This window comes from Abrus precatorius, unplaced genomic scaffold, assembly GCF_003935025.1.
Source record: "Abrus precatorius isolate BTA unplaced genomic scaffold, Abrus_2018 Scaffold11, whole genome shotgun sequence".
NCBI lineage: Eukaryota > Viridiplantae > Streptophyta > Magnoliopsida > Fabales > Fabaceae > Abrus > Abrus precatorius.
In genome coordinates this window covers 27798224-27820841 of record NW_020874303.1, presented here as the reverse complement: position 1 = coordinate 27820841, position 22618 = coordinate 27798224, and the positions used below count along the sequence as shown (strand labels likewise).

Here is a 22618-nt window from a genome sequence, read left to right as displayed (position 1 = left end):
CTAAGTCTACTGACTGGATTAAAAAAATTCTCAAATTTCTCCTAAAATTAGTTGAAAAGTAAAAAACTGAGAGAAAAATTATTATAAGTTCACAAAATTGAATGAGCTCCTGAATTTTGCTCAAAAAATAGGAAACCATAGGAAAAATATTTTAAGTCCACAAGAGATATGATAAGACTAAAAAAGTGATACTAAAATAATTATAAAGCTCAAAGCGATCATTAGCAGTTACCACCGCTATAACAGTTAAGAAAGAAGCAACAACTATTAGCATGATTAAAACAAATCGTGGATAATGAGCAGCAACGATTGAAGACAAGCACGTGTAGAAGACAGTTACTGAAAAGTGCCCAGGAAAAGAGGAGAATAGTGGTGATCCATTTACCTATGATTATTACAAAACTTTGTTTTCTAAATGACGACTTTTTTGCATCCAGATACTACACTTAAACTCTCTATAAGCTGAAATTCTGCACCGAACTAGACACTAGCTACTAAGAGACTTAGGGTCATTGGTGTTCGTTGTTGTTAGGAATCATATGTTATTTTCTTTGCATATTTACATTTTATTTTCATTTTGTTTCACATTTCAGTTGATGTAGTTTTACTTTTGTTTAGTATAATTCTATAAACTCTTTTACTTTTAGTTTAATACTATTTTACATTATATTATTGTTCTGTTATTCCTACTTCAATTAACGTTTTATGGCGTTAACTTGAATTATTACATTATCAACTTACTTAAAAGAATTTAAGAAGATATAAAATCTAATTTCTATATTGCTCTTAGATTTATTTGTTTATAACTTGCAAATTTTCATTATAAATAATTATATATAATTTATATGACTTTTTTTTATAGTCTTTAAGTGTAATTTTCAATTGAAATTTATATAATATGATATTTAAAAATATTTTTACTTTTTAATATCTTCCGTAGGAAGTATGATGGCCAACGAAATATAGATTTATAGTAAAAAAAAGTGACGCTTTTCAATAAGTTTTTATGAAAAGATGATAATTATAAAGTTTTTTAGTTAAAGTGAAAGAATATTTTTTACGAAAACTTGTAATTAAGAAAATATAATTTTTGTAATAAAAAATGACACAAATTTTTAACAATTTCATAAATGGTTAAAAGATAAAGTTACAACATACAAATATGTTAAAATTTAGTAAAAAAAATGATGTGTCAAGATGCTTTTAAGAAATATTATCTTATTAATTTTAGTTAAAAATTGGTTAAAGAATATTTTGTTAAAATTAGACTAAGTTCTTTCTAAAGGAAGAAACCCAAGTACCAATACTTAAAAACACATGGTATGGATTATGAATAAAATGATGATAGAAGTTACAAGAATTCACTGCATTTTAAATTAACTTATTTTAGTCTACCATTAAAATTTTTTTGTATACACAAAAACTCGAACTAAAATCTTACTTAAGCGATACCGAACTTGTTTTAAGTAATTACTAAAGGTAATATCTATAAATAATATTTAATTTCATAACTTAAAGGTTATGACTTAGGTATTAAAAGATATTTATTCTCAAAATCTAGGTATTAAAAAATACTTGTACTCAAAATCTCTTTATCACTAAAATTTTACATTAGTTAGACTTGTTGATTGTCATTAAAAAATCTCTTTATCACTAAAATCCTACATTAGTTAGACTTGTTGATTGTGTTCAAAAATTGTACATGTTGTATTCTGCAGTTTAGATATGTGTTAATTATTGTTCAAAAGTTATACATTTTGTATTATATTTCATTAAAAACACACTATGAAAAAACTCATAAAAATTATCTAAAATTCAATATTATATTAATCTTGAACTTAGGAAAATATAATATAGTATGTTTTAATCGATGTCTATAAATAAAAATATCTAAAAACTGGAGCAAAATATAATATATTTTAATTTGTGAGATGCCAACGCTTATTTTATGGACGTGTGAGGGTATAGAGTTCAAGAGCCTAACAAAAATTTCAAATTTCATAAACCTATTTACAAGTTTTTATCAATGAACAAAAGAATTAATTGCAAATATTTATAAAATAAATAATTTTAAATTCCTCAACCTTTCATCCTTATAAATATTTAACATTAAATATATATGTATATATATATATATATATATATAATTAAGATAACAAATACGTATAGGTTTTTATTTAATGCTTATAATTATTAAAAATATTATTAAAAGATATAGCAAAAAATTTATATAATTTAACACAATTTAATACACAAGGATGGATATATAAGGTATATAATTAAATGAAGGATGCAACATGAGGGCGAGGGACGGTCATCAACTCCCATTAAGCTACTCATTGATTTTGGATTTGCCTGACTCTTCCCAAATTCGCGTTGATTTAAATGCTAGAAACAGTAGCTTATTGATTTTGAACGCGCACATGACCGTGTTTAACGTGCATCCAGACGAGTAATTTAATGTTCATCACTGACAATTGTTGCTTTTACATTGTTTGACGGAAAGATGAGTTTCTACTCATTCATTAAAGCCCCTTGGAAAGGCAAATTATGTGATATTTGAAATTTTGCAAAATTGTTACGGCACAAAGATTAAGTACTCATCTTCATGACAAAATACATCTAATTTTATCTTTTTGGTACAAGAGTGAATGAATATGCATCACAATATTCATGTCGAATATTTACACTATGCGAGCGAATTTAGAAATAAGAAGAGTATCAAACTATACCAATTAATGTGCATCAAGCACAGACAACTGAACGAAGTAAGCAAGTTGAAGCAGCAACAACCAAAGCAGCAAACAACGTTGGCAAAAAGAAATCCAAGTGGGACCTGCTCATCACCGCATGTTGGGGCAAGCACACCATCTCACGGGGAAGATCCAAAGGAATTCTAACGAAGTCACCAACACCGTGATTTTGACAAGGCTTCGAGAACGATGAAGATGTCGCCAACACAAAGGCCACCCCAGGAGCCAGTGATGCCAAAATCACGGTTACAGTTAAGAGCCCCGCCCACGTAACGGCGTAGAGTAACGACTTGGGTATTGTTGAAGCCACTCGCCGGAAAACTGAGTGAAAAGAAACGAGGGACATGATCGTCCAGAACTTACAAAGAAGGGAATGTGCTATATTTTTGTTATATATATATATATATGTACACAGTGTCATTGAGTGGAAATTAATAATTAACGTTGGACTTGGACTTGTTGTAGAAGGGGTTGTGGATGCACGTTTACATAACCTGTCTGCGTTATGCCTAGGCTTTGAGGCCTTATAAACCGGCACGTATATTATGGTCTAAACCGTATTTGGGATATTTTTTACGTATGAAATGGTTTGAAACGTGCAGACTGGCCCTGAAAATAGAATAAATACCGCACTTTACGGGCATTCTATGATTATCTGTGCTGCTCTGGTCAGCCCAGGAGAGTAATCCAAGATTATTCAAATTTTCAAATATTCAAGTTTCAATAACTATTCGATATATAATATTAGAAATTGTTCAGAACTTTAAATTGTCAAAAGAGGTATTAGCAAGCTTTTCATCAATATCAACACAACAATACATTATTTTATTTTAATTTGTAAGACTTATTCATCTTCAAGAGCTTTTTAAAAAAATAAATTTAAATGTTATTCATACACTACTAGAAAAGTTTTATATACAGACAAATTTTACAGATGGATTTGTGTATTTTTTTTTTTTTGAAAAATTTGTTTGTAAAATTTGACTGTAGTTTGTCCACCATTTGACGTGAAATCGTATAAATAGGAATAGACGAAAAAATTTATCTGTAATTTGTCACTTAAAACGCACCGTTTTATTAAATCATTTACAGATGAATTTTTTCGTCTGTAATGACTAAAACCCATAAAACGGTAACTCCTCCTTCCCTTTCCTCATTTTTTCATAATTCTCTGTCTCGCCCCTCTCTCTCTAGGAGCTCAGTGTTTTGGCCTTTACAAGTGATTGAAGCATCCATTTGAAAGATTTTTTGCATCATTGTATTCTTGGTACGATACTCTAACTTTTAATCGGTTTAGTTTTTTAATTTTTTTTAATGTTTTTTAGAGATTTAAAATTTCTAAGATAGAGTTGTAGGATTAGAGATTGTATGACTAGGGAAAGGCGTAGAGGTCTTTGTCCGAACCTGATAATTGTGTGTTGTGGAATTGTTTGTGTTTGTGGAGTTTGTAGAATATGCATATTGTGGAGTTACAAGATGATATACTCTAAAACGGTTTAAGATTGTGATATGTTTGTGTTTGATGTATCGATTAATATATTGTTATATAATATATTAGTTATGTGTGGTGAACTTTTGATTTATGTAAAAAAGTGGTAAACAAATGTAAGGAAATTGACATGTATTAGGGGAGATTCTGCAAAAATTTATATTAAAAATTTGTGTAATATATAATAGAAGGTTGATACCACATTGTATATTTGTATTAGGTTTATATAGTTCTTGAGGAATATGTTTCTCAAAAATCATCAGTGGATGTACAATAGATTGCACCCAAGTCGAGGGGGAATAAAACCTAAATTCTTTGAGGGTATGGAGGAATTCATACGTATCTGTTGTAATTCGCAACAATTCATCACCAACCAAAAAGTTAAGTGTCCATGTTCTAAGTGCAAGTATAGAAAGTTTTTGGATATTGATTCAATTAGATATGATTTGCATAAGTTTGGATTTAAACATGATTATTGGATATGGAATGAGCATGGAAAAGTAGTTAATTTGGAAACTCAAGTAGGTAATTCAAATATATTGCAATCAGGTGAGGATGTAGGTAATGTAAGTTGGGAAGAAAGCAATAGTCGTTATCAAGAAATTGTTTATGATGATGTTGGTCCTTAATTTGGAATTTTTCGTGATTTTGAAGCTGAATAAGAATTTAATGGAGAGGCTGCAAAGTTTTATAATGTTTTAGAATCAGCTAACAAGCCTTTATGGGATAGGTGTGTGCATTCAGAGTTATCTTTAGCAGTAAGAATGTTAAGGCAAAAGTCAGAAGGCAATCAAAGTCAGAGTTCATTTGATCAATGGGCTACATTAATTAGTGAGCTTAGTCTCCAACCTGACTCCATCCCAAAGGACTTTTACCAAGCAAAAATGTTAGTTTCCAAATTTGGATTAAAAGAAGTCAAAATTGATTATTGTTTGAAAGGTTGCATGTTGTATTACAAAGATGATGTTGCTTTGACCAATTGTAAATTCTGTGGAGAGCCTAGGTTTAAAGCAAGAAGAGGTGGTAGAAGTGGTAAATATAAAGATGTACCGCAAACTATAATGCATTATTTACCTTTGATTCCTAGGTTAAAAAGGTTGCATGCGTCTATGAGTTTAGCTCCTTACATGACGTGGCATGCTGAAAATAAAAAAAAAGTGATGGGATAATGATTCAACCATATCATGGTGAGGCTTAGCAACAATTTGATCAAGTGTATCCTGGGTTTGCATTCGATCCTAGAAATGTAAGGTTAGGGTTATGTGCTGATGGGTTCGCTCCAAACAATCAATTTAATAAATCATATTCTTGTTGGCCTATTATGGTTACACCTTTTAATCTTCCTCCTGAAACGAGCATGAAAAATCCATATTTATTCTTGACTTGTATAATTCCTGGTCCAAAAAATTCAAAGGCTAAAATTGATGTATACCTTCAGCCTTTGGTTGATGAGTTGAAAGAGTTATGGTGTGAGGGTATAGTAACTTATGACCTATCAAGGAAGCAAAATTTTATCATGAAGGCAGCACTGATACTATATGTAGAGCAACTTCTCCATTCCCCCCAGTACGAAAATATGATTTTCAAGGCTTGGAAGAGTCGCACTGCAAAGCGACTAAGACAGATGTACACTGAGACTCGTCAGGACCCTTCTACTGCTGATTAGATAGCACCAAACTTTCTTCATGCCTTGCAGGAGTATTGGGGTACGGATGAGTTCAAAAAGCTCTCCATGAAGAACAAAACAAACAGGACATCTAATAAGGGAGGGTCACTGCATACTGGTGGATCTACGAATTTGGCTGATATTAAGGCAAACTTGGTATGTGATTTTAAAATTCAGTTTACTCTATCTATAATTTTATATTTAAGATTGTGATTTATTTCGAATTGCAGGAGAAGTCGTTGAAGAGGCCACCTACGACTGGAGAGTTGTTTAAGGAGACACACACTTGCAGGCAAGACAAAAACCTGTGGGTTGATACACGATCTCAGACCACATATGTAAGTCTTTAATATATTGATACTATATGTTATTATTAGTGATTTATTAAATAGTTCTCTAAACTAATATCTAATTATCTGAACTGAACTGTAGGATGATTATGTTCAAAGGTTTGAGGAGACATCTTCTCAGGATCCAGAGTCAGTAGATGAGGATGCTATGTGGTCACAGACAGTGGGTGACTTTTATAAGGGTCGCATTTATGGCATGGGGGGCCGCTTTGCAGATTTTATGTCCCCTGCATCTGCCACTGGAGATGCCCCTTCTCTTGCACCTTAGGAAGTGGAGGACATGGTCCGCACTCAGGTTCATGGCCTAAATGAAGAACTCCAAAAGTAGAATGAGGAGATGTGGAAGAGCAAGAAAAGTGCATGGAAGAAGAAGTAGGTAAAGAAAATGGAGAAGAATGTGGCATCGACAATGTAAAGGGAAGTCCAACGGTAGATGAAGCAACAACATATGCAGATGCATGCTTATTTTGAGCTCATGAGAGCAAACAACTCCACACTTCTTCCTCCTCCTCCACCTGCTTCAGCACCATCGATTTTCACCTCCATGCTTCATTCCTCTTCCGATTCCTCGTTTACTGATGATGATGCTCCTTCGGATGATGATCGTATAGATTATTCATGATGAAGACTTGTGTTTTATTTTTAAATGTATTTATTTGGATGCTTTTGTCTTCCTTTGTAATAACATTTATATTTTATAAATTATTTTTAAATTTTTAGATGCCCAATTTATAGTTGTTATTATGTTTATAAATTGTGATAATAAGGAACAGTAAAAAATAACTATCTATATAAATAAAAAATATTAATAATAATAAAATGTTACAGACGGATTTTTTTGTCTGTAAATTACAGACAATTTTTTCCATCTGTAATTATTTACTGACAACTATATCATAGATGATTTATGTCCATCTCTAAATCCGTTTGTAATGGTTTAAAAATCTGTCTGTATATATAGACTTTTTAGTAGTGGTAGACCAAATCTAAAGAAACAAGTTATAACCATGTGTATGTATCAAATTATCTAATCACAAATATTTATTAACAAAAATCCAACATTAAATGCTAATAAAATTTAATTTATACCCCGTAAATTAATCACACAATTATATAACAAATTATTATTATTATTTGTAGTAAATCGAGTTAAAAGCTTGATAAAATAAAATTAAGTAATAATTTTAAGAAAGACAACCCCATAAATATCCTCAAAAATTAAAAAAATAAAAGGAGAAAGAGAAAAAAACATCCATTATTTTAAATATGTTCTTTATTTGCAAGAAAAATTACATACTTCTCAAAATACACAAAAAAAAAAATAAACATAACCATGCTGACATGCATAAACTTTTAAATTTTCTTGATCAAAGAAAATAGACAGTAGGTTTTGCATATTAGAAAGGATAAGTTTGATGAAAATTTATTTATACTGATACGGTTCTTTAACTATTGGAAGCTCACGTCACAAGTTCTAAAATATTTATTTTTGCTTATTATTGTTGTTTTATTAAGTAATAAATTTAAGATTAAAACCATGTTTGTCAAAAAAAAGTAACTTGTAATTTGTTAACTTAGTTAAAAAATTAATATTTTTGTAGTTAGCTAAAAATTATAAGTTTGTACAATTTTTAGCTTGTTTTACGAAAAAAGCCAAATTCAATAAATAAGAGATTTAATAACTCATTGGATAAAGTAAAAAAAAAAAAAAAACAGAGATAGTTTAATTTAGCATTTATTGAGTCGATAAAATTAGAAATCATAAACTAGACTAAATTCAATTGGTTGGCTTGACGAAGTCCATCAAAAAATATATAGGAAAATAGTATTAGTCATTCAAGAATCTCTCATGGCAACTGACATCTCTCATGTTGTTGTCTCTTCTTACCATCCATTACCACTGTTGCGAGACATTCACTTAACATAATTTTAGTTTTGATAAAAAAAATATATAAAAACTGAAAAATATTATAAAAAATTAAATAATCATATATTAATCTAACAAAAACGTAAAATACTGTCTACCTATAAAATTTATCATAATCTATCTTATTTTATATTAAGAAAAAAATATATTATATTTTTTATATATTAGAATACCGATGATTTCAAACCTCCAAAGGTATTATGTATGAAAGGAAAAATATATATACATAAAAAAGAGAAATGTTGCAATTAAAAAAGAATACAACAACATAAGTGTAAAGCTTCAAGGTATGAAAAATCCAAGGTTATACGTTTAAATATTCATATATATATATATATATATATATATATATATTTTACATGAATATGGATATTAATTTGAAATTGTAAGAATGGAAATGAATAAATCTGATAAAAGGTGAATATCCTTGATATCCCATTGGTCCATTTTGAAGCACACGGATTGCCAGAGAAATCACCCTCAGCCGAAGATAAATTTTAATCGACGGTCATCATTTCTCAAAGTGGCAGATCTATACGGACGGTCCCAAAAACTTTATATAACCGTGCCAACGCATCTTCCATCTCCATCTTACAGCAAATTCCACGCTTCTCATCCTTCAACAGAAAACAAAGCAAAGAATCTACGCTTCCCATGGAGACCGGTGGAAAGATCAAGAAAGGTGCCGGAGGAAGAAAGGGAGGTGGACCTAAGAAGAAACCAGTTTCAAGGTCCGTCAAAGCCGGTCTCCAATTCCCCGTTGGAAGGGTTGGCCGTTACTTGAAGAAAGGAAGATACTCGCAGCGCATCGGAACTGGTGCTCCCGTTTACTTGGCCGCTGTTCTAGAATATCTCGCCGCTGAGGTAACGCGAATTTCAACACTCCATTTTTGCAAAGATATTGAAGGATTTTAGGTTTCTGAGACTGGAATGTGGATGATGCAGGTGCTCGAGTTGGCTGGAAATGCAGCGCGTGATAACAAGAAGAATAGGATTATTCCGAGGCACGTTCTTCTTGCTGTGAGGAACGACGAAGAGCTTGGGAAATTGCTGGCTGGTGTGACCATTTCTCATGGTGGTGTTCTTCCTAACATTAACCCTGTTTTGTTGCCTAAGAAGACTGAGAAAGCTGCCAAGGAGCCCAAGTCTCCTTCTAAGGATACCAAATCTCCCAAGAAGGCTTAATTGATTTTTTTTTTTATATATAAAATTTTAGTTTGTTCCTCTTAATTTAGTGTGTATATCTGCGTTTAGGTTTTTTCTGTAACAGCAAATTTGATGCGTTGGAGTTGAAAGTCGTAATTCTGATTTCACCATCACCTTTTGGATTTCACCCACTCAGTGGAAATATCACTGTTTTCAATAGTCAATGAATTGTTCCCCATTTTTCTTATTTAAGCATTCGGGAGGGTTACTGCGTTTCATGTTTTTTCTTCCATGAGAGGGCGCAAAATGTTTCGGTGCTGTTTAGCTTTTTAAACAATTGAGCTCTGATTCCAATTTTGTCTATAGTTGGAATAAACCGACGAAATGAAAGTGTTATCTAATGTCATTTTTCGTGTGCCATTAAATGCCTATCCATCCACGTCTGCACTGCATAATTGTTCAGCATGTGCAGTTACTGTGTTCAGGGCAGTGGCATGTGTGACAAGATTAATTTTTGTGTTGTTTGATTTGACTTCGTTCGGGACCCTTCTGAGCATTTATATTCAATTCAATTTCTAGATGTAATTGGAACGTTTTGAATGTAGGGCTCCGAGGAGCCATGCCATTTTCACTCTACTAGTTTTATGAATGACTGCCTTTGAATAGCGATCTTGTGCAAACAAGATTGAGAGACTTGGAAGACAATATTGGAAAGCAAGTTGTTTTCCTAGCTATGTTTCGTTTCGGTAATTGGTACATAAAACATTCCTTTTAGATGGAAGGATAAAACATAACAATGTTTTATGTTTTTTGTATAAAACAGATGACAAATTTTAAGGACATTATAGATTTAGTCAGTGTTGCTTTTAATTAAACTTAAAATTTTATCTTGGTATTTCAGAGTAAAAGCTATCGTTAAATGTCAGTTTATTGAAAGTTAACATATGTTACTGAAATGAAATTCAAGATTAAAGAACAGCATTAAAAATATTCGTAGTATCACACTTTGTGTTCTTGAAACGACCACCCGAGCTAAGAGTTGAATTTTATTCGATGTCTCATTTGTGAAGTATTGTTGACAGGAGAGATGAAGTTTTGTTCTGTTACTTGTTTAGGATGGTTAACAGAGGAGACATCTCGTGAAAATAAAATTCTAGTTTCATGCTTGAAACTTTTCATGTTCGCCGGTGCACCTCTTTGATAAGCACAAACGCAATAACATCTGACTATATAACCACGAAGAACTTAGAATAGCATAAACTCTTAATATGGCTTGGTGTGAGAAACTGGACTCCCATTTTTAGTGGAAACTCTCCTCTAATCAGCTTGGCTTAAGAGGAGTTCTCTATGGGTTGTTAGCGCAAAGGATTAGTGAAGAAAGAAAGGGTGTGACCATTTTTTTATTATTAATTAATTCACTAATTTTAAATATACAATAATATATTAATATAAATTTAATAAATTATTTATTTATTACTATAGATAATGTATAATTCCATTAATATAAATATCGAACTTTGTCTTCCCTCTTTTACCTTTCAATTTTTAAAATATTTAAAAATATAACAATATAATTTTCTATTAAAAAATTAATGTATTAATTAAAATAAATAAATATTTTTTAATCAAAAATTAATATTATTAAAAATTTATCATCAATCTTAAGGGTTAAAGTAACTTTTTCCTATCAATATTGGAGACGTGTTGTGAAATCTATAAGAAACAATAAAAATATAATAAAAATTATTAAATTAAAAGTACGACTAACATAATTTTATTATTTTTTTATAAATTTTAATTAATAACCAAAATTTATTTAAGAAAGTGTTAGATATTATATTACTTTCATTTTCTTGATAAATATTAATCTACACGCTATCGAATAATATTAAAATATTTCTGAATCATATTAAATATTTAAAATATTAATCCAAGCCCTGTTTTTGCATGTAAGAGGTTTTAAAAAAAAAGATAATACAAAAATAATAAAAAAATTCAACGAAATGATGTGACACCGATAAAGGATTAAAAAAGTAAGATATAAGTATTGAGCGGATGCATAAATATCATCATTAAAAATTATTTAACATTATTTAATTAAGGTAATGATAAATTTATAGATAAACTTATAATTTATGGGCAACATTTATTTGGATTGAAATTTTTAAAAGGTTTATTTAAAAAAATGAGAGAAGAGTAAGTATAATAATATTAATACACAGGGAGAGATTGAGAGCAATTAATTACGGTAATTTGGTAATTTTGCAATCAAGGTATGACAGAACACCTACAATGAAACACCAAAGGGTCACGTATGTTTGAAACCCTTAGTTATTTTTTCATGTTCTTGTTCACATGACCTATACAATTAGGGACACACATAATCTATGCCTATTAAAAAATAATAAAAGAAAGGAAAACTATATCGTTTGATTTATGAATACTTTAACTTTTTGTACATTGCACGTTCACAGCATGATTAATATTGAATTACTTTTTTAAATAAATAATTTAAAATACAATACATGATTATTTTAAACTTTAATAAATTCTATAAAATAACAAATAGTAAATTTTTATTATTATTAACAATGAATGGTTTATTATTTGACTTTATTAATGTAGTGTCTCAATTTATTTTTTAATTTTAAATTAAAATAATCTTAAATTTTAGTATATCCAGAAAGTACATTGAATTTAATACAGCATATCGAGATTTAAAATGAAAATATTAACATAATATTTTAAAAAATTAAAATTAGTAAGAAATTTAAATATTTATTTTAAAATACCCTCAAAAAAGTTTTATTTTTTAGTAACTAAGATCCGGAGTTAATGACTGAATATAATATTCAATAAAAAAATGGGAATCTTACATGGGCTAGTATTTGGTGTTATTCTCAACTCAACACATTTTTAATTGATGAACCAAACAGACATTTTATTTTAAATTGAAAAAACGCAAACAAAGTATGGGAAGGGTGTGGCATAATGGCATCCCATTGGCCGCCTACGAAGCACACGGATCGAGAAACAAATGATTGTCCACCGTAGATAAAATCTAATCCAACCGTCAACGTATTTTACAGTACTGGATCATATAAACGGGGTCCAAAGCTTTATAAAATCGTGCCAACGCATTTCTATATCCATTTCTCACGTCACGTTCGTCATTATTCCTGTGCCTTTTCGATTACACACCTTGAATCTAGGGTTCCATGGATACCGGTGGAAAGATCAAGAAAGGTGCCGGAGGAAGAAAAGGAGGTGGACCTAAGAAGAAGCCAGTTTCGAGGTCCGTCAAAGCCGGTCTCCAGTTCCCCGTTGGAAGAATTGGCCGTTACTTGAAGAAAGGAAGATACTCGCAGCGCGTCGGAACTGGTGCTCCCGTTTACTTGGCCGCTGTTCTAGAATATCTCGCCGCTGAGGTAACGCGAATTTCAATACTCCATTTTTGCAATGATTTTAGGGAATTTTAGATTTCTGAGACTGGAATGTGGATGATGCAGGTGCTTGAGTTAGCTGGAAATGCAGCGCGTGATAACAAGAAGAATAGGATTATTCCGAGGCACGTTCTTCTTGCTGTGAGGAACGACGAAGAGCTTGGGAAATTGCTGGCTGGTGTGACCATTGCTCATGGTGGTGTTCTTCCTAACATTAACCCTGTTTTGTTGCCTAAGAAGACTGAGAAAGCTGCCAAGGAGCCCAAGTCTCCTTCTAAGGCTACCAAGTCTCCCAAAAAGGCCTAATTGACTTTGTTTGATTTTAGTTCATTCCTTTTTAGTATGTAAATTGTGTTTAGGTACTTTTTGTAACAACAAATTTTATGCGTTTTAATTGAAACGTGCAATTCTGATTTCCTGTATCTTTTCGTCGGTTGAGTGAAACGTGTTTCGATGCGTCTAGGGTTTTTCGCGCTATGATTGATGGTGTTTTCAGCTATGTTAAATAGAGAATTATGCGCTTATTTGTCTTTCATCTTTTGGATTTATATCTGGAAGGAGGACCATGAATAACATTATCGATATTGAAGGGAATGCAATGCATTTGAACACATCACTGATTTTCTTCTATTGAACTAAAACTTCTTTCATTTTCTATTTGCAAAGCAATATCGTGTTTTTTTTTTTTTTTCCATTCAAACAAATCTCAGAATTTAAGTAATAGCAATTTAGTTTAAAATAGCGCGTGTTAATTATACATATATATGCACCTTAATTTTAAATAAAAAAGGCTTCTAATATTTTGATCAAACATTATAAGGGTGTTAGTTATCGAAGTGCCTGTGTTAAGTAATATTACTGTGGTACAATATATTTTAAGACACTTCAATTTCAAATTCTGAAGCGCGCAGAAACTAATCGTGCAAAACTTTTGCATCACAATGTCTCAAAATTGGAAACTGAAACAGTCCCGAAATATACTGTCCGCAATTGGTAGATTGAAGACACATATCAGATAGGTGAGCCATGCCTAGCTCGTCGAGTACATCTGATACAATATTTTATTCGCCTAATTAATGTTCATGGGCGAAAGTAACAACCGAATAGAAGGCATCATCTTCTCCGGATCATTTAAGGATTGCTGAAGTACAATGTTCCACGAAAATAATCCTTCCATCAACAACCTGCACCATGCAGGTTGAAGCAAATAAAACTACTGTACCAAAAGTTAATTAACATAATTCCATAGAACGTGATTTTATTTATGCAGCAAAGTCATAACAGGTACAACTTATTGCATTATAGAAAAGCACATTTTGACCTTTTAAACTTCTAATTCACCCTAATCACTCAACTCTTCATTATATTCAATTAAAACAATAACGCTTGAAATTTAAGAGAAAAAAGAAGAATTGAATACAAATTCAAGGCATCTCAACGCTCTTGGAAAATTATTTGACAAGCACAGGACATTTGCAACAAGGGGACAAGATAAGCGACACAACATGGTTACCTTTTACATAGCACGTATCAATTTATAATAGTAGATGGTGCAATGTAAACACATTTTCAAGCCCAGGATTCACACCATGATAACACAACTAAAACAGTTTAATCTTATGAATATGCAAGGTTCAAGAGCAATATCAGTACAAAACTAACAAATTTATGTTGTTTCATAAGCAACTCATGATAAGCATTTCAACTAGAGAGTTCGCTCTTAAAATAAACAAACAAATAAATAGATAATGGTCAGCTAAGCAGGGAAACGATTGATATGCTGTGAACATACTCTACCCACCTAAACCTATAAATTTAGCAAGAATTGAAATACATTATGTTGATTCTCTGGAAAGAAGATATAATTACATCCATTTCCTCTTCCATAGCTTCACCTACCATTAGTTGAGAACAATATTACACGTTTTCCTCATGTTTCAAGCACCTTCCGAGGTAGGACTTAATAAGATGGAATAAAAGTAGTTAGCGAAAGGAATCGAGTAGCTAATGTAAGAATTCTTTTTAAAAATAATTATTCACCGTAACTTCATGTGGTAGTACAATAATGTTTCCTTAGTCTATCGATATTATTTCCAATGCATTCAATTACGCATTTTCACAAGCAGCGTAAGTGCAATACCACTAACACCAGCAATATAACTTAACAAAGCACGCCAATATGCTCCTCCTATGCATCGAACAATGTTTATGAAAGTGGAAGCAGGCCAAATTGGTAAAAGACAAAATTACCCACCCTGCCATTCATGGCTTTGATAGCCTTTTCCGCTTCAATTTGGGAGTCGTAGGAGACAAACCCAAACCCTTTGGGCCTTCCGGTTTTATGGTCAAACACTAGAAAAGCTGTATGCGAAGAAATGAACCACTGAACAACACAACGGCGAGTGAGGAGACAAGAGAAAAAGACAGGACACACCTTCCTTAACGTGTCCGAATGGAGCGAACAGCGTCCTGAGATGCTCCCTTGTAGTGAAAAAGGATAATCCTGGCAAATATGTTAAACTTAAAGGGTTGATTTTGGACATGAGAATGTGTAAAGGAAGGAGAAAGAAGAGAAGAATCCTAACTGCTCACGAACAGCCTTGCCCCCATTCTTTGAGTTTGCTCCGATCGATCTTACTATTCCTTCGCGTGCACTTCACTCTTTTATAGAGTAGCATTTAAATAGATACTCTTTTCAACTCTCGTAAATAATTAATATTTAAGGTACTTATAGTGTCTTACTGGCATTCTCTTCTTAAATCAATTCATATTTAAGGCATTTAAAAAATATATATATGATTTTTTATGTTATTTTAATAAATTTATTAAAATATAGTATTTCCAATTTATCTCAACAACTTTCATTACTAAATTTATGTCATAAAATATTATTTAAAAATAAGTTATTATATAAACATTATTACCATTATTTTTGAACTTATGACACGTAATCAAGTTAAACTTTTATATATTTTTTACTTTATTTCTTGCTTACAACCTCAAATATGAGATTATTGTGTTCTCTGTTTTTTATTGATCCTAATGTTTTAAAGTAGAAATGATAAATAATCAAATTTTTTTAAAATATATTAAAAGTACATTAATGCTTTAACGTGGACACTTCACTAGAAATAAAATATAATTTGTCTTTGTTTTTAAAAATAATATCACTATAATTTAATTTAAATATAATGTAAATATTTTTTACACTGGAATGTAAATTAATAATATTAACAAAAATTTGTTATTTTTTATAATAATTAGTATAAAATATATATTTATAATATATTTTAATTAATAAATAATATGAAAATTTATATATTGAAAATTCTCTAAAATTTATTAGCAAAAAAAAATCTCTAAAATTAAATTCATTTTATTATTAATGTACTTACACATATAATCATTTATGTTGAAAATCTTCAACTTGTATTTAATTTACGTTAAATTAATGCGAGTGATTTTTTTTTCACAATGGTGCAATCAATTAAAAGTTAACAATATAATAATAATAATAATAACAACAACAATAACAATAACTATGCTGAAATTACTTTGATATTTTTTCAAAGTTTTTAATTAGTTGTTATATCTACATGCATTTTGGTTAAACAACAAACATTCTGTAAAATATAGATGATACTAATCTAAGTCTATTTAAAATAAATTTGCTACCAATTAGATACTTTGAAATTAAAAAAAAAAATTACCTTAGTCCATAGTTATAAACAGTTAATATTAATCTTTAATGCTGATATATTAATTTTTAATGTTGACCTTTGTTAAGTAAATTATCAAAGTAAGTATTCAACTCTAATAAGATAATAGCACTAATAATATCATAAGTACTGCACTTAATTTTTGTCTCATGTGTATACGTAATGCAATCAACAATTGCACCATCTTCTTTGTGTTCCAAGCTTATTGGTTTTGTTCAATTCATATGTAGACTAAAACCTTGTTTCCTTAGAATGAAATAAGCATGAATTGGTCTTAAACTTGACAAGTTCTTTGTTTCGGCAAGAATATTTCAAATGTTTGTCCTTGTTGATATGGTCAAGAGAATCTGTCTTTACGATTGCAGTTCAAACTTAAAAATTAATGTTAAACTTCACTTTCATGCACGGAAAGGTATCGTTATACGTGTTCATCCATATCGCATAAAGGATAAAGATATAAAAAAACAATAACATTGTATAACAAAAAATCAGAAAATACTCAACCTCATCAAATGAGCATAATTTTAGTCATTTAATCACATCGATCAAATTTGACATCAATCATGGCTGTGCCATTCCACCTGTATTATTGTAAAACAATTACATTATTCTTTATCCATCATATTTAAATGGCACTAATAATATCATCAGTACTGCACTTCATTCTTAATTTTCATAAATTTACTCCATACCTTCTCTTTTAGCATATCATGAATCATGCACTTTTATATTATATTAAATCAAATCAAATTAATATTTAAAAATAATAATAAATAATATTTAAATTTCCTCATTTGACATTAAATATAATAGATATTTGAAAATCATTGCTAAAATATAATCCCTTTATCAATTTAATTTTTACATTTTATAAACAATTTTTTTAATATTACAATACATTACAAAAGTTATGTATAATACATTTTATTAAATATATATATATATTACGGTATGAAACATTGCACAAGTTAAAAAAAATCGTCTTATAAATTATATCCATACATTACAAATAATAACTTGCTTAATTAATTTTGTAACTTCAAAAAAATATAAAATGATGCGCTTCTACAATTTTGTTCTAATGGTAAATTAAAAGCTGAGTAATATATTCAGTAAACGTTATATATAGATTCATCATAATTAATTATGAATTATTAAATAAAACAATTTGTTATTGATATGATAGTCATAATTTTTGTTGTCCTTCATATAGACAGACCTTGAATTTGGAGCGTAGACAGTTAATTAACGACTTTAAGATATTCTAAACTAGCTGGCAATGGCAAGGCACAGAACAACGCCAGTCATCTAACGCCACGCCACCTGTACCTAAAACTTTTAACAACAAAGAATTTAATTTATTTTATAATCTGATAAATTGGGAACTAAATTAATTAGCAGTTGGCTTTTGTTTGTGTGTTAAATATTGTTGGTGTTGTCAATAATAAATAAATAACTAGAAGGCATCCTAGTAGTGTGGTGGCACATGCGCAAGCAGCGTAGGAACAGGAACCAAGTGAAAAAGTGTCTCCCACCATAGTCGGAGAAACTAGGTTGTATCCTACACCCGCTGTTCTGGTTAATCAAATTTTCTGATATTTCAAAAAAATAACAAAATTAAGCACCGCTCCTTTCTCGGTTAAAATCTCTTTGCTCCTTCACTTCAACTTTGGAGATCCCCTTTCTCTCCCATTCCTCTTTCTTTTACGGATCTGGTAACTCTCTCTCTCTCTCTCTCTCTCTCCTTTTTTTTTTTTTGTGTTGAGGAGTTAACATGAAAATCATTTCCGTTATTTTTTCTTTTAATTTTTGGGATTGTATGCAGATAGGGATACATATAGTTGTATTTTTGTTGCAATTCCTAGAGATTCATCGATTATTGAACGTTGATGGCTGCTCCACCGGCAAGGGCGCGTGCGGATTACGATTATCTCATAAAGCTTCTCTTGATCGGCGACAGCGGTAAGCGACCACTCCTCTTTCCTCTTCTCTTGTGTTTTTTTCAGAGTTCCGTTGACGTTCTTTTCATTGTTCGTGTTGATATGGAAAAACAAAACGTTGTGATTATGTGTAATTTTCTTCTTTTTATGTGGAATTGTTGAATATGGATTTTGAGGCAAATGTGCTTTATTTTGGAATTTCAAACTTTTTATGATCTAGTTTGAGCAAATATTTTAATAACTGTTTCTGTTGCTATGATGGAATTATTTCAACACTCGAGATGTTGAATTGCAAATTCCGTCTGATTCTTGTCTGATTGTCGAACAAAACAAATTCTTCTTGTTATCGTATGAAGTTAAGCCTCTCTGTTCCATGATGGTGATTTGTTTAATTGAAAGTACAACACTTATAAATTGGGGCGGCGTGTTAGGACTAGCTAATTTTGAAGAATAACCACTTTTTTTTTTTTTTTATTCTAGCTTCTTAAAAGAGGTTTTGTTTTTTAAGTGATTATTTAGTGGGAAAAAGCTGAACCAGAACATGGTAATGGAGCATGCTTCTGAGCTTTGTTTCTTTGTAATCTTTTTACCCAACAGGAAGGAAGAAATATGGTTTCAGTTGCATTTCACTCGAACCTTTTTCGCGTGTCTAGATTATTTACTACATGATATATGTCATGGTTCCTTTCACCCTCTTTGTGTTTAGTTTTTGTTAAAGGATGAAAGAATAGAAGAATTTTAGTAGACACATAGAAATGAGAAACCATCGCCGTACAACAATGTGTTTTGGTGCACAAGTTCCCTACTTTGGCACAAACCTTTTCTGTTTTTCTTGGTTGCAGGTGTCGGAAAGAGTTGCCTTCTACTGCGATTCTCTGATGGTTCTTTCACAACTAGTTTCATCACAACCATAGGGTGAGTTTTCACAATTTTGAAGTAGAATCACATTCTTGTGTGCTAGAAGTTTCCCTAACATCACAAGGTCTACCTTCCTGATGCAGCATTGATTTTAAGATAAGAACCATTGAGCTGGATGGAAAACGGGTCAAGCTCCAAATTTGGGATACTGCAGGTCAGGAGCGGTTCCGAACAATTACAACTGGTAAGACATATGACCCTTACTACTAGTATCATTTTTTGGGTTTTAAATCACTCTAGAGGGAAAAGTAATCCTAACAATTGATGAAAAAAGCAATTATTAATATTATGTGCACGTACAGAATAGATCAATTGTTTCTCAAATCCCATCTATTGTTGCTTGTATGTGACATGTGGAAAGACTATACTAGGAATGTGATTTATGGCACTTTCTGTCGTAGGATTAAAAGGTGGTGGGAAAAAACCGAGAAATAATAGGGAAGAAAAAAAGAGAGATTATAGAAAGAAGAAAAACAGAATGGAGAGAGAAAGTAAGCACTAAGAAATACCATAGCTGTTATTCTATATCAGAAGTAAGGAGCATAGGGATAAAGTGTAGTTATAATAAGCGTTGGTTAGAAAATCAACACTTATATTTTTGCTTGTATTTTTAATCATAATATTAACTGTTGATTTTCTAAGCAATATTATAACAGTACTTTTGTCTAGAGCCAAATCCCAGAAATAATGTGACAGACTATAATAGGCAGTTCGAGGTTCAAATTTTAATATAACTCTAAATCCAAGGGTTAAGATATAATCAAATCCCCAAAATTTTATGCCATGCCTAAGCCTGAAACAAATACTCATCGTTTCTTGTTTCCATTACCTCAATTGTCAACTGTATAGAATTTATTGGTGGTATAGTTTCTAAGATAATCCCTTGTGTTTTTTTTTTTTAAATCCAAAACTGATTAATGATAAATACGGTAGCCTCTTTTTCATCTATCTAAAATGAGCTTTCACTAGTAGCACTCACTGTTTTGTTGTTTGATGTGTCTTGAGTTAAATTCCATGCCATCTGAATGTGTATCATTCCATTGATGTTACTCTGGAATTTTTTTATTCTTCGTTGATTTCCAAACTTTGTTAATTAGAGTATTTGTCAAGTAGTTTATTTTGTGCCAACCCTTTACTGAATTCCCTATTTTTTCCAGCTTACTATCGTGGTGCTATGGGCATATTGCTAGTCTATGACGTTACAGACGAATCTTCATTTAACAGTAAAGTTTCCATCTGTTGCTTCGGCTTAAAATTGGAGATATGTGTTTTTCTGGTCAAAGCCTTTCTTATTCGGAATATTCATCCAACTCATGCTAATTGCAGATATTAGGAATTGGATTCGTAACATTGAGCAACATGCTTCAGACAATGTAAACAAAATATTGGTGGGGAACAAAGCTGACATGGATGAAAGCAAAAGGGTATGCAAACATCTTGGATTTTCTCTTTATGAGTGGGTTATTTGGTGGATATCTAAGGCAAAGGAGCTTAGGAAACGAACCAATATTATCATCAAATATATTTCTTTTTGTTTTACTATTATGCAAAATTGTCTTGGCTTGCACCACCATGCAGCATGTTTGTTTGCGATTTAACACAACACCAACTCACATTTGCACATGGGTAACATTTACCCATGTGCTTTAGAAATAACTTCAATAGAAACGGATTTTTTCTCCTCTTATCAAAACGTTTGTTTTAGCAATCTAAATCTTAAACAAGCAGGCTTCATGATGTTGTTAGACATTTGGTGAATGAAACATTCTTGTTTCTTGTTCGGTGATGCCATCAGTTGAATTAGTAACATCTGGGTATCCTTTGTTTCTAAAATATTTTTCAAATAGGATTTTTTTGGAATTATTAATATGCCTTTGCCTTTCTTTCTAGGCTGTGCCAACCTCGAAAGGCCAAGCACTGGCCGATGAGTATGGAATCAAATTCTTTGAAACAGTAAGTGATGTATTCTTGAGAGAGTGGAAACATCCTTTAGTTCTTTGTTATGATTACATACTGAAAAAGTTTCTGTTGCAGAGTGCAAAGACAAATCTAAATGTGGAGGAAGTTTTCTTCTCTATTGCAAGAGATATAAAACAAAGGCTTGCTGACACTGACTCTAAGGCCGAGGTATTTGAACATTCTCTTCCTTGAATTAAAGTTTATTGTGTTAATTGCTATCTCCACCATGTTGAATGTCTCACCATATTTTCATTGCAGCCGGCAGGAATTAAAATCAATCCACAAGATCAGGCAGCCACGGCGGGGCAAGCTGCGCAAAAGTCAGCTTGCTGTGGTTGAAGAGGCAAACATTATGTATGTGGCCAAGAACAAGAAGGAAAGAGGAAAATATTTATATGGACGATAAATTGATGATGATTTGTGCTTTGCGCTGACATTATCATTCTTTCATAGTTTCTACATTCCAAGATGCTATATATATATAAATTCAAAGCTAGATGTGATTGTGTCATTGCCCCGTATGTTGTTTGGTTGGGACATGAATCCATCAATCGTTGATTTTTGAAGGGTTATAAAATTATATCGACCCCAGTCTTAGTTTAAAAAATTACAGCAATTATTTCATTTTAAATTCTACTAAGGAAATTTTTTCTTGTGCTTTACATTATATGTAATTAAATACATATATTTACTCGGCACAACCTTTTTGATAATTACAAATTATTCCTAGTTTATTTCTGAAAATGTTGGTTTTAATAAATTTTTAACAAAACTGATTATTTTTAAGGATTTTTCTCTCTTTTATACTAAAACGTGAAAATGACATAAGAGTCATAATTGAGGATTCAATCGAGCAATTTTATATAGTTTAAAATGATTTCTTGAAACACAATTAAAATATTTTATGTTTAAATGTATAACACTAGTTTGAACATTTTTTTAATTGGTTAATCCTAAGCTAAAAATGTGCAATCGCCATTTTTAAAATTGTCTTAGCTCTGTGTGGAAGCTGCAATTGTTGGCAAAATTAGCCGTGCTTGTAAATTCTCCAGCCATCTGTTTTTCTTGCCAAAACCCACAAATCCTCATTATACCATTATCATCAATGTGCATGAGTATGCATTAATAATTATCAGTATCCTTCCTTGAATGAAAAGCATAAAACAATTCTGCATGTCTCTGTTCACCTGTGTTGATTCAAAACAATTTGCATACGATTCCTTTCAAGTTTCAACACTAGACCTCTTATTAAATAGATTAGCTACTTTTACATAAATTCAATCAGATCTTACACCACTCTATTAATCT

The 22618-nt window shown here is 31.1% G+C and overlaps 4 protein-coding genes across 7 annotated transcripts; 3 read left to right on the top strand and 1 right to left on the bottom strand.

The window, feature by feature from the left end:
• The first annotated feature begins 8797 nt into the window (after nucleotides 1–8797).
• On the top strand, nucleotides 8798–9463 carry LOC113856596 (histone H2A-like). Its single transcript, XM_027488476.1, has 2 exons — nucleotides 8798–9049; nucleotides 9131–9463. The coding sequence occupies exons 1-2, from the start codon at nucleotides 8840–8842 to the stop codon at nucleotides 9368–9370; spliced, it is 450 nt and encodes a 149-aa protein (XP_027344277.1). The 5' UTR covers nucleotides 8798–8839; the 3' UTR covers nucleotides 9371–9463.
• Nucleotides 9464–12473: 3010 nt separating this feature from the next.
• On the top strand, nucleotides 12474–13295 carry LOC113856595 (histone H2A). Its single transcript, XM_027488475.1, has 2 exons — nucleotides 12474–12759; nucleotides 12841–13295. The coding sequence occupies exons 1-2, from the start codon at nucleotides 12550–12552 to the stop codon at nucleotides 13078–13080; spliced, it is 450 nt and encodes a 149-aa protein (XP_027344276.1). The 5' UTR covers nucleotides 12474–12549; the 3' UTR covers nucleotides 13081–13295.
• Nucleotides 13296–13708: 413 nt separating this feature from the next.
• On the bottom strand, nucleotides 13709–15458 carry LOC113856294 (organelle RRM domain-containing protein 6, chloroplastic-like). 3 transcript variants are annotated; one of them, XM_027488053.1, is made up of 4 exons: nucleotides 15360–15458; nucleotides 15209–15277; nucleotides 15029–15135; nucleotides 13709–13958 (listed from the first exon to the last, which is right to left on the bottom strand). In XM_027488053.1, the coding sequence occupies exons 1-4, from the start codon at nucleotides 15382–15384 to the stop codon at nucleotides 13902–13904; spliced, it is 258 nt and encodes an 85-aa protein (XP_027343854.1). In that variant the 5' UTR covers nucleotides 15385–15458; the 3' UTR covers nucleotides 13709–13901. The 3 variants fall into 3 exon arrangements, 2 of the variants coding, with proteins under 2 accessions (XP_027343854.1, XP_027343853.1); XR_003502882.1 differs by adding an exon at nucleotides 14670–14733 and having other exon boundaries at nucleotides 13859–13958; nucleotides 15209–15442; XM_027488052.1 differs by having other exon boundaries at nucleotides 13895–13958; nucleotides 15209–15442.
• Nucleotides 15459–17958: 2500 nt separating this feature from the next.
• On the top strand, nucleotides 17959–21967 carry LOC113855040 (ras-related protein RABE1c-like). Of its 2 annotated transcripts, none has more exons than XM_027486486.1 (9): nucleotides 17959–18208; nucleotides 18319–18455; nucleotides 19276–19348; nucleotides 19435–19535; nucleotides 20509–20574; nucleotides 20678–20775; nucleotides 21242–21304; nucleotides 21386–21478; nucleotides 21569–21967. In XM_027486486.1, the coding sequence occupies exons 2-9, from the start codon at nucleotides 18383–18385 to the stop codon at nucleotides 21647–21649; spliced, it is 648 nt and encodes a 215-aa protein (XP_027342287.1). In that variant the 5' UTR covers nucleotides 17959–18208; nucleotides 18319–18382; the 3' UTR covers nucleotides 21650–21967. The 2 variants fall into 2 exon arrangements, with proteins under 2 accessions (XP_027342287.1, XP_027342288.1); XM_027486487.1 differs by having other exon boundaries at nucleotides 17979–18208; nucleotides 18323–18455; nucleotides 21569–21812.
• Nucleotides 21968–22618: the final 651 nt, after the last annotated feature.

Excerpts from the sequence above, each read along its gene's own strand:
- LOC113855040 (XM_027486486.1), top strand. The coding sequence starts at position 18,383 with ATGGCTGCTCCACCGGCAAGGGCGCGTGCGGATTACGATTATCTCATA. Across the intron at positions 20,575-20,677 it reads AGACGAATCTTCATTTAACA|ATATTAGGAATTGGATTCGT; the intron begins GTAAAGTTTCCA and ends TGCTAATTGCAG. Across the intron at positions 20,776-21,241 it reads ACATGGATGAAAGCAAAAGG|GCTGTGCCAACCTCGAAAGG; the intron begins GTATGCAAACAT and ends CTTTCTTTCTAG.
- LOC113856595 (XM_027488475.1), top strand. The coding sequence starts at position 12,550 with ATGGATACCGGTGGAAAGATCAAGAAAGGTGCCGGAGGAAGAAAAGGA. Across the intron at positions 12,760-12,840 it reads TAGAATATCTCGCCGCTGAG|GTGCTTGAGTTAGCTGGAAA; the intron begins GTAACGCGAATT and ends TGGATGATGCAG.
- LOC113856294 (XM_027488052.1), bottom strand. The coding sequence starts at position 15,317 with ATGTCCAAAATCAACCCTTTAAGTTTAACATATTTGCCAGGATTATCC. Across the intron at positions 15,136-15,208 it reads ATTCGGACACGTTAAGGAAG|CTTTTCTAGTGTTTGACCAT; the intron begins GTGTGTCCTGTC and ends CTTCGCATACAG. Across the intron at positions 13,959-15,028 it reads TCAAAGCCATGAATGGCAGG|GTTGTTGATGGAAGGATTAT; the intron begins GTGGGTAATTTT and ends TGCATGGTGCAG.
- LOC113856596 (XM_027488476.1), top strand. The coding sequence starts at position 8,840 with ATGGAGACCGGTGGAAAGATCAAGAAAGGTGCCGGAGGAAGAAAGGGA. Across the intron at positions 9,050-9,130 it reads TAGAATATCTCGCCGCTGAG|GTGCTCGAGTTGGCTGGAAA; the intron begins GTAACGCGAATT and ends TGGATGATGCAG.